Source organism: Wasmannia auropunctata, unplaced genomic scaffold (assembly GCF_000956235.1).
Source record: "Wasmannia auropunctata unplaced genomic scaffold, wasmannia.A_1.0 LD336030.1, whole genome shotgun sequence".
In the NCBI taxonomy this organism is placed as follows: domain Eukaryota; kingdom Metazoa; phylum Arthropoda; class Insecta; order Hymenoptera; family Formicidae; genus Wasmannia; species Wasmannia auropunctata.
The window spans coordinates 563,499-574,476 of record NW_012026860.1 but is presented as its reverse complement, the minus strand read 5'-3'; the positions used below and the strand labels follow the sequence as shown (position 1 = coordinate 574,476).

Genomic DNA, 10,978 nt, shown 5'->3' with positions numbered 1-10,978 from the left:
ATGAATTAGTTTTGTATTTTTAATTTATGCATTAAAAAAAGTTATTTACAATACACAAATAGAAACTTTTTACTGTCTATCGTCTTTCTTATATTAGCTGAGGAATTAGAAATTAATTTTTATTTCATAAAAAATTAATGATAATAATTTTATAAATAATTTTTATTATCAATTAAAAACTAAGAATTCTAAGAAATGATCTAGAATTGATAATTATATTTGAGTTAATTTCAAATAAAATTTTACTTAATATAGGTTTAATATATGATATATTTATAATTGTTAATCTAAAATAGTATATTGCACAAATAATCAAATTCCAATAAATAAAGGACGCTTATTAATTTTTCTCTTTGTGATAAATTTTTGTTTAATTTGTCAAAGAATTAGTTAAAAGTCCTGCTTTAACAAGACAAATGGTAATAACATTCCACATACACCTTTAAAAAATTATATTGTAAAATCAACTTTAGAGCAATAAAAATTTAATTAGTGCTAAATTGATTCCGGTATAAAATTAGATCACAAGGATATATTTTATTATATTCAATTCTTCCTCATGTAGATGTATCGATTTAATTTAAAAAAAAATTTCTTTTTTGACTAATGCGATTTTTATTGAATTCAATCGATTCTTTATATCATAATGAAATACGAACTGGAAGAAATTAGTAGTTACCATCCGTGATATCGAATTGTGTAATATTGATGCAGTCCACAAGCTCAAAAAATGTTTCCAAAATATCCCTCTTTAATCATCACTAGCCCGTAAATTCGGTCGATCACGTATTGCTCATTATTGAAACATTCATCGCCGAAATCGCTCAACCGAACGCGCATTTTTAAGAATTACAATCGTTAATCGCTCTCATATATTCTATTAAACGTGTCGATTACGTATTCTCACTGGATTCGAAATCCGAAATTTGAAATTATTACGCAATTTTCCTGTTAATTTAACGTTCGCGCGTTAAAACAGGACTTTTGACGATAAATACTTAACTATACGCTTTCTAAGTTTCCATGATTGCGATCGGCGATTAATAGTATCTCCAGGACCTAATTATCGATTACGAATGTTCGCTATCGCGAATGATCAGACTTTTTTTGTCTCTAATAAACTAAGAAAGAACGGGAACATCACAGTCGTATAGAGGATGTACAGTAAAAGTCTGTCCGTAGTGTATTTGTGAAGGCGATTTTTTTTTCCTACGGTATGTATGACTTTCGAGCGATACATGGACAGACAGTTACGATGACTTAAGAGATTCGTTTCCCACAAGAGGAGAAGAAAAACCATTGATTGAATAAAATCAGATTTTAATGATCATATATAGTAAACGATCTATTAAAGCCGTTTTCAATTAAAGTACACGAGTGCGAACAAACACGAAGGAGAAACTTGCTTCGATAAGTACAAATGGCGTCGCGAGTTGTTCATTCGTGTTCCTTCGCGCATGTTTGTTCGGCTGGCTTAAAAAAAAACACGCGTGGGGTGTTTAATTTATAATTTTTTCAATGTTGAAAGAAACGTTGAGAATTGAAGTGCTGCTTCGTAGCAGCGGGCTCCATTTAACTTTCAAGTTGTGATTAAAATGAAATTGCAACGATAAGAAATTGCGTGCATCTAAGACAGATTTGCTTAAATCGAAGTGGCAATGAGTCATAAAATGTCTTTGGGCGACGAGCTACCGCGAAAAAGATTTACTTATACTTTTTCAAAAGTAAGAATTCTTCTTGGAAGAATTAGTTGTCGACTGTAACTTACCCACGTAGGCTACTATCGGCAATTTAGCCACGCAACCAATTAATCCCACTTCTCCTGTTTACGGTAAAGGGCTTGCGACGAGTTCCTGACGAATGACATCGTCGTTTCTCTTGCACGCTGTTAGACGTAAAAGTATTTTACCGCCGATGCTTTCTCCTCGAAATAGTCGACGTGACGCGGACGAATGGAATAGAATGAGAAGGGATGCGTAGACAAATTTAAGACTTTGTGTCCCGGTTGGATAATAGACTTCAGTAACACACTCCCTCCCGACTGAATCTGTCAACGAGGTCGTCACTTTCTTCGGTGAGTTGAGCTATGGTGACTCTGGATGGCTCTCGATCTTAAAGTTGCGGTTCGTTGTAAATTGAGCCAGGACTCGTCCGCGTGGCCGTTGCGAGTGCCTTTTCTTAATGCGAGCTTCTGCCGCCAACGAAAAGACAACTCATAAACAGCAGCAACAGCAACAACGGCGGAGGCGAAGGCATGGCACCTTGAGTGAAAAAGAAAAAAAATTATTTCACAGTTACTTTGACTTGTGTGTTTAATAATATAGCTCTCTCAATCATCAAAATCAACTTTCCTCTCTCTCTCTCTCTCTCTTTTTTTTTCGCAATTTGACCCCGTGGAGTGAGTCGCGCGGTGTTATCGATCCGCGTCTGGCCTGCATATGGAACTACGCGCGTGATAACTCATGTTAACGATGGCATAAATAGTAATATACATATCGCACGTTTTGTTCGTGTTTACTCCTCATGGATTTTTTTTTATTGCCGGGCATATGCGAAGCGGAAAAAAAATGTAACGCAGGGAACCGTCGTGACGTAATAAAAACGTCGTAACATTTTTGTAACAATTGTACATGTATAGTAATCTTTGACAGTCAATGTGCAATTTCTTTTTCTGGTATTTTTTACAAATGAAAAAGATTCTAAGATTCTCATATGTAAAACAATGTTAAATATTTCTTTTCTTTTCTTTTCTTTAGAAAACGCGTTCCGAACTTTCTCCATTGCCTTCCACTCTCTCACTTATATTTATCAAATTTATTGATAACGATCGCTTTCAAACTAATAGCGAATCTTGTTACGCTGGGTTTGTTCATTATGCAATCTCACGCTAGTTCCTCCGGACAAATATTGCAAAGTCGACGATAGAATCTAGAATATTGAAATCGTTGCTACATAATCTCGCGCCTTGCGGACGGGAAAAGTGGGGCGCGACATTATCGTTGATTGCCTATAAATACGCGTCACATCCGGCCGAGTCCTATTTGCAATTTGTTTCACGACAATGGCGGGCAATTTTAGTTGACCACATATGCCGGAACTGCTGTGACGAAAGTAATTTATATTATTTAGTTATATTTTCATCGAATCAATTTCCCAAATATCGCATAATATACGAAATTTAATGTTGCATAATTATAAATAGTACTTGCTGTACAACAGTGTTGGGATAGCAAGATGAATCATATTATAAAAATTTATTTTATGCTATCTCGATCAGAATCAGAATAGAAAACTTTTTTCTTTGAAAAGTGCAATAGGAGATAACAGTTTTTAAAGGAGAGTTATTAGCGGAATCGATTAATAACATCCAATTGATCGGATCAGTGGAGAACGACGTGATATGTATCACACGATTCATACGTTTCGATCGTACAATCCCGTTGAGTTTGCACATTTTTCCGTTCTACAATTGTTACCGCTCTAGAACGGCATTTAACCGGCGACCGAATGCCCGAAGATGTATTTCGAGCTATTAAGCCCAGCGGTACCAGGGCTACTCCAACCATTGGGCGTGCAACAATGCTCCAAGTTGTAACAAAAGTTTCACGAATCCGAGGTATTCGACCCCGTTTGCCAGCGCGAAACGAGTGAATAACGGGCTTCTCTCCGCGCAATTCGATTTGACGGAACGGGCTAAAGTACACCGCCTTAATTCATTCTGCCTGCGCTACCTTTTCCAAGCCGCTTCTATCCATTTACGTTGCCGCGCGCGTGACTTTTCGCCTCTTCGAGAGAACGAGAATGCGAATGAACGGATCTCCGTACAATTCAGAATAGATCCCTTCTACGGGGTTTTTACCGGCCTCTCTTGTCGGGCTTTCCTTTATGTTACAAAAGACTCAATTATTTTCCAGAATATCCGTTCGTGTTTTTTTACGTGTACGTGTATATAAGAGGTAAGAAGGAAAAACCAAAAGAAATAACTGTCATAGAAATTGCCAACAAGACATTTAAATAGCCGGAACATAATGACCATAATGTGGACGTAGTTGCCTACGAAACGTACGAGTTAGAACTGTTAAAAGTAACGAGACTTCGTTTGGTTGAGTTTTCAGAGAACGTATTAATTCTATGCAAGAACTCTTGTCGCATTTCAAAAATTATATTAAATCTAGAATTCGTTTAAATTCAAATATGTTGTATTGTACTTTTAACTGTAATATTGCAGGCAAATCTTTTCTCTTTCAGATTTCTTTCGAGCTTTGAAAGAGAAAAGATTTCTTTCTCTCGAGATTCTCTATATGTTGTATCTTTCAGAAAAAATCTTCATTCATCTGCTATTTTAACTATCTTCTTGGTTGCTTGATATTTTTACGTTAGAATTAAAATGGATAAGAATATTTACATAATAATGGAAATATGTAAAATTGCGATTTCTTTTGTAAATACGGGAAAGCATAACAAATACTTCACTGCAGCGCATGATATACTTATACCTATCTGTTGCAGTTATGTAACACATCACGGCTCACATTTTTCCATTTCCAATATCCATCGTAAATAATTGTAGGTATCATCGAAAGCGAGCGAAATGTATGAACTTGGACTTTTTAAACATTCACATAGATATGATGAACTTACACGGTGCAAAATAAATTCAATACTATGGTTGGAATTGGTGCCGTATCGCAATTTTTTAACGATGTGTATCGCATTTTCCGTGGACCGTGTTGAGTGATAGATAATAAATAGCAGATATACATATATTTGCTAAATGTGAATGGTACGACAGTATAGCGAGGGAAAAATTTCGCGTGTACAAGGAAGATTTTCTTGACAAGGCGCATTTCCTGTTACACTTTATCAGTCCCTTGAGTTACATAGTGTTATGACTGCTTTAAAAAAAAATCACAAGCTACCTGTACAGGTAGCGGTAAAGCAAGCGTTGTGATATAATTAATTAACTAATTTCATGAAAGTCTCACCCTGCCGTGCCGATCCGTTGCTCGCAGGTATCTTCATCGTGTAATTTTCCTCCTCGTCCAGGAATACGTAACTGGCATTAAAGCCCGTGGCGTCGAGACGATCGTTACTCTTGAACGTAACGCGGAAGAACTTCCTTTCGCTGGAAATGTCGAATTCTTTCAGCTGACCACAGTGCCTCGGATACTTTCGATCTCTGGTCATGTAGTTGGAGAATTCAACATAATCGCTCGCTGATACAGCTTCGCACCTAGAAAATTTCGCATCAACGAGTGAACTTTTACTTTGCAAACGAGAGAAAGAGAATTATTGAAAGGGAATTATTTCATTAATTATTCGCAAAAACTCGATAATATGTAATATGCTGCTCAATTAATACATACTGCTTAACCATACAAGCTATATAACACTCGTATATTATCGAGTATAAATTCTGATCGTTGATAATATTTATCGTAGAGATAATCTCTTATCAGCGAAAGAGATAAAAAAAGAAAGATACTATTTTCGGTTAGAGAAGACATAATTTATTTTACAATCTAAATATTTGATGTTAAAAAATTAATCGATGTTTTATCGTTAACATTTACATTACGTTTATTGAAGTAAATGGTGAATTTTATGGCGCATATACGTTGTTTGTAATTACGCATATTTAATCAAATGCGTTCTCTGCCAGTTGTATATGTATATATATATATATATATATATATATATATTTTTTTTTATACATAGTTGTTTTTCATATTATAATTCCCTCAAATATACACAATTATTAAAGTAATAATATTATTGTAACAATATTTAGTATCGTAATGAAATATGATATCATAAAATATATCCATTTTTATCACATTACGACAAAAGCTTTTTAGTTGTGCTTCAACTTTATGTATCGAATTACGAATTGCATTTTCAATAAAATTAAATAAAACATTGTGATAAAATGTAGACCTACCCTTTCAATAACTATCTTTCTCTCTCTCGCTTCCTTTTACTCTTTATTAGGCTATATCAAGTAAAATAAATATACCAATTCTCAATGGATTAGAGAGTTAAGGTTTGGGTAGTTAAATGACTCACTTATATAACTTCTCCTGCAAGCTTTGATAGTTCAGAAACTTTGCCGGACGTGCATTTCATTAAGGAAGTAATCTATATCTATCATATTCATTATCTCTTACTTACTGTCAGCAAGTTTCCGTTTTTTATATTCATGTAAAAATTAAAATTTCGATGGAATATACGTATTTTAATACATGTATCAATACAGTATATATTTGAAGATACGAAGCACCAAGATTATAGATTAGTAAGCATTTGACCTGATATTCGATAAGCCATTCAGAGTCTCTGTGCAAATCTATGTTCTTCCTTCAAGATATGCCTTATGATATATGCAACATATTGATATATACCCGATGAAAAATGGAACAGTAAAAAGTTCCAATATCTACATCTGGATGGAAATCGATAAAATTCGGATGACCCTTCTTAAAAATTTTCCTCGACTATCTCACAATAATAAATGACGTTTATAATTTTCTCATCAGCAATATTTCCAATCTCAATCCATTACGCGTCATAATTATATATCATTACTTATCATTCGGATGCAAGTGTTACCTAAGTACGGCAGTTAAACGAGAGAGAGAAAAATATTGGCAAAATTCAATTTCCTACTTAACAATAATAATCTATTTTGTTTCAACAATATTAAGATACTCGTTAACATCTTAATAAGACGTCGTTACAATATTATTGTTATATTTTTATCATATAAAATGCACATTTGAGTCTCATAATAATATTCTATTGCCATCTCATCGAGCATAATTAAGGGCGACCGGGATAGTGTTGCTTGGCAGATAAATAGAGGCGATAAGTAAGATTTACGCGGCCATCCGGTTGTTGCGCGGCGACATATTCGCGGCGAGACAAACAATATATTGTAGCGAAAAGAAATATTGATGCATGAGCGATGGGGCTATTATCGCGGAGTGGAAAATATATATTGTGCATGCAAGAATGAGAGGGGGAGAGAGAGAGAGAGAGAGAGAGAGTTCGCATTAGTTGGCCTGAAGACATAAGAGTGGCAATTTGGATAATAGATCATTTCCCAGCGTGCTTTCTTGAACGTAACCCAAAACATCTCGAAAACTGTTTACCGGTGGTCAGATTTACGGTCGAGTATGCATCTTTTTCCGGTGCTCTTCGCCGCATCTTGCCTCGCATCGCCGGGCCGTGCCGCGTCGACGCTGGTAAAATACATCTACGAGTAAAGCACCGAAGGCGCATTTCGTCCAATCGAACTCTCGTTTCGTTGCGCGGGGGCTGGCGATATTTACGATTACCGTTTTCCAAAGTAGCGCCAAGGGAAAATCTTCCCACGCGCGACGCGATGCGGCGGCTAATGCGGCCACGATAAATAGCGCAGCGAAACATCGCACAGCCGATGTCGAACGACGTCGAATTATCAATTTATAAAGCGAGTCGCGTCACCGACCGACCAACCGACCGAGGGCGACAACATGGGCCAGCGAATTTCGCTTCGATGTTCCTTCGTCGCGATGCACGTTGTAGCGCCCGGCCGTGGCGCCGTGTGCGACAAACGAGCGCACGCCGCGTTGTTATAAAATTCGACAGAAATTGGCGAAACATGATTAATTAGCGGCTTCCGGTAATGAACGTAGCGTTACGTTGCCGCCGGAATATTGATGGTCCTGCGATTTAATACGACCCAATTAGGAGCAGCTATCGTATGACCCCGGCACACAGATCCTCCCTCCGTTTTCCTCTCGCCATCGGTCGTTTCTCGACCGGCACCCTTTCTCTATACTGTTTCTCTTTATCTTTCGTGCGCGTGTAACAGTTTATGGCTCTATCTCTTTCTGTGTCGTCCCTCTACCTCGTTTCGGTTTTCAATGTGCGCGACACTTGTGCCACACCGTTATATTATTTTCTAAAAGTTACAGCACGTTATATTTCTTGTTATACCGGATAATGGGTAATACGCTCGTTAATAACAGTATGCGGCTTGGTTGACACGTAATTGCCTCTGTTTCTCGAGTATTGGTCGCCGAACCTTCATCAGGGCTTCCTTCGTGTTTCAATAAGTAGCTGAGAACTTGGTTGCAGTTTGATATAACGAGCCATCCCAGTTCCCGCAAAGGTTCAGAATTGAGAGGCGCTATCGATTCGCCTTCGCGAAAATATTCTAAATTTGCTTAAGGGCGGTCGCTTTGTGTCTATCGAGTATTTTAGACGAGACGACGAGTTTTCTGATGTGATTAAATCTGATATTGTGTACAAACGCATCGTCTGGTTCTTTCAACGTTAGCGAAACCCCAGGGAATCAATTCGATTCATTATCGAAATATCTGAAGTGTAAACGTTTCATTATATTATTTATTAACCGCGATTTTTGCCGCTGGTATAATTGTTATTATCTCCTTTTATCTTCTTTTTCCATACAAATATCGTATTATTATTTGCGTTAATTAATTTTCATTTCTCATTATTATATTTTTATATGTTATCGTTCGTTAGTGCCCAACGTTGATCGCCAACAACGAAAATACTCGCAATTTCGATGCCGTTATTTAAGTAAATTTGATCAGACTACTTGACCATATCGCATTTTCGAGATCTCTCGAAAAAGCAACGGGAAAGAATTTGCTTGTTCATTGGACTTACGGTAACACTCCCTCGACATCGAAGAAGTGGAAATGAAGGTGAACCCGCTCGTTAGGTTGACCATAGAAGAAGTAGTAGCATTCCGTGCTACGAGGGTACAGTCCGGGGTAATTTGGCGACGCGAACGTACCGTTCCGGGTCTCGTTGCTGTTGAAAACAAAGGCACACGGATACTGCCCCTCCTGCCGACCTGTCGTTATACCGAAGTCTGAAACAGTAAAACGTATTTGTAAGTGTGCTAAAACTTGAACGGATCGATATTCATGTGAATAGCAGCGACTCGAAAGCATCTCTTTCTCGTATTTTGACGATTTTTCTTTTTCAATTCTTCGTCCGAACGTTATAAGATTATCATCGTGTTTATCAGAGAGGGAGAGAAAGAGAGAACAAAATTGTTTCAATTTATGATACTCCAACAGCGCGAAGAAGGGCATGAATTTCTCCTTGTTTTTTCGTCATCGCAATTTATTATCCGCGCACACTTCATTATTACAGGGGCGTTTATAATCCCTTGAGCGGCTTAATAAATATTGACATGTACTAATGGCTGGCTGCGCAACGTAATACAAATCATTGGCGGTACAATCGTGACATTGTAATACGCCCGAGAAATATGAATAATATCGAAGTAATTACTAATGTATTATTAATCGACAGCTTCAATGTAGACAGCGTCGAAATCGAATATTAAAGCGCGAGTTTCGGTTTGCTCGTGCGTGTAAAGCCTCCCCCTACGATACTCCTATAACTACCCCCGGTATAAAGCCTGTGGCATACGATGCCTGTGTTCCCATGCTAGATTGCTTGCAAGGCGGTTTAGTGACAACAGGGTTTGAAAATACGATGGCCTGTGTGCGTGCCATGCTGTAGCGTGCGTGCTGTAGCGCAACGGTTTTCGTGGTCAGATTCGATCGTGTATTCCTCGCGTGATGGACCATCGATCGCGAATACGAGAGTATCAGTCAGCAAGATTTTTATTTTTAACTCAATTTTCGTTCGACAGAACAAAATCGATTTTCCTCAGTTTTATACCGCTCGTCGTAGCGAGAAAAAAATTGTCGCACATCCCATCGTTCGCGCGAGCGCGCAACTTGATTTTTCAAATTCTGCCAAATTGCGTAAAGAATCGAGCTTATGCTTTCAATCGATCGGATTTTGCCGACAAGAATTGGCAGACATACCAGGATCAATCAATTGCCTTATTCGAGCGAAAAATAGCTACATGGACTATCCAATATAACGCCCGACACGGACTGCCATACTGCTATACTGAATTGCATTTAATTTCAATTTTTTTTTCACCACAAAAAATTATTTTACTTTGCACTTTTTTTTTCAATCGCGTCAATACTGTTCGATGTAGTTGAATTTGTTCAGGGCTGATCCCTCGCTGCTCCCCGCGACGAGCAAATCGAGTGGCACCTCGGACCGACGGGACGTAAAATAATTGAATAACTCCTTGCAAACATTCCAAGCGTCCGTCGTTGGCGCGACTTGGAGGCACCTCTTTCTTCCCCGATCCTCTCGGCCGATTAAAATTTCTCGACAGAAGCGGCCGAAACCTCATTACGGACGACTCAATTAACTTCGATCGCAACGGACGCCCCAGAGCGACGGCTGCTACGGAGAGCGGATGGTTTAGGAAAGATCGGCGTTTCCTTCCGCCGGGAAACTTCCCGGAAAGTGATTTCCATCCTTCGCCGCATTCTCTTGTTGAAAAATATCCGTTTCAACGACATCGCCGTCAACGGATCTCTCACCCAGCACGCAGAATGTTTACGGCGGCGGGTGCGGAAGAGAGGAGTGGCAAGGAGAGGAGAGGAAAGGGAGGAGAGTATGTTAATTACAGGATTGGCCCCGTTGTCACACAGGCCCCGTTTCAAACGACTCGTGGTGGTCGCAGTTACTGCAGAACTCCTCTCGTGAGTTCCTAAAGTGCGGTACACCGCGCTGCGAGAGCACGGGCCAAGTTTCCTTCAGGCTGTAAACATCGAGTAATAAGCTTTCGCGAGACTTTTGCGCTTAGTTAGCCGCATTTGTTATGGTCACCGTGTACGCGGTCTGTCTGCTCGCTTGCTCGCTCTCTCATTGCGGCCAGCTTGTCGAGGAAGGAAGAAGAAAGAGAAGAAGAAGAGGAAGAATACAACGGGTCGGCCTCCGGGGAAAAAAGTGTGAAAATGTTTGAAAAGCGTTGCCAGCACACTGTTACCGGTAGCTAAGAGGTCAGCTCGACAACCATTTCGCCTAGTCGTTATACCTTTCCCTTTTAACGCACCTTGCGATTGCGCGTATTGTCCCT

At 38.7% G+C, this 10,978-nt stretch overlaps 1 protein-coding gene across 3 annotated transcripts in view; it reads right to left on the bottom strand.

Annotated features, from left to right (window-relative positions):
• The window catches only part of LOC105452538 (suppressor of lurcher protein 1), a 222,279-nt gene continuing 211,301 nt past the window's right edge, over nucleotides 1-10,978 (bottom strand). For all 3 annotated transcript variants that reach the window (XM_011693729.1, XM_011693731.1, XM_011693730.1), the window contains 3 exons: nucleotides 8,680-8,887; nucleotides 4,986-5,233; nucleotides 1-2,261 (listed from right to left, as the gene is read on the bottom strand). In XM_011693729.1, the coding sequence (XP_011692031.1) occupies nucleotides 2,179-2,261; nucleotides 4,986-5,233; nucleotides 8,680-8,887 (539 nt within the window). In that variant the 3' untranslated portion in view covers nucleotides 1-2,178. The remainder of the gene's footprint in view (nucleotides 2,262-4,985; nucleotides 5,234-8,679; nucleotides 8,888-10,978) is intronic.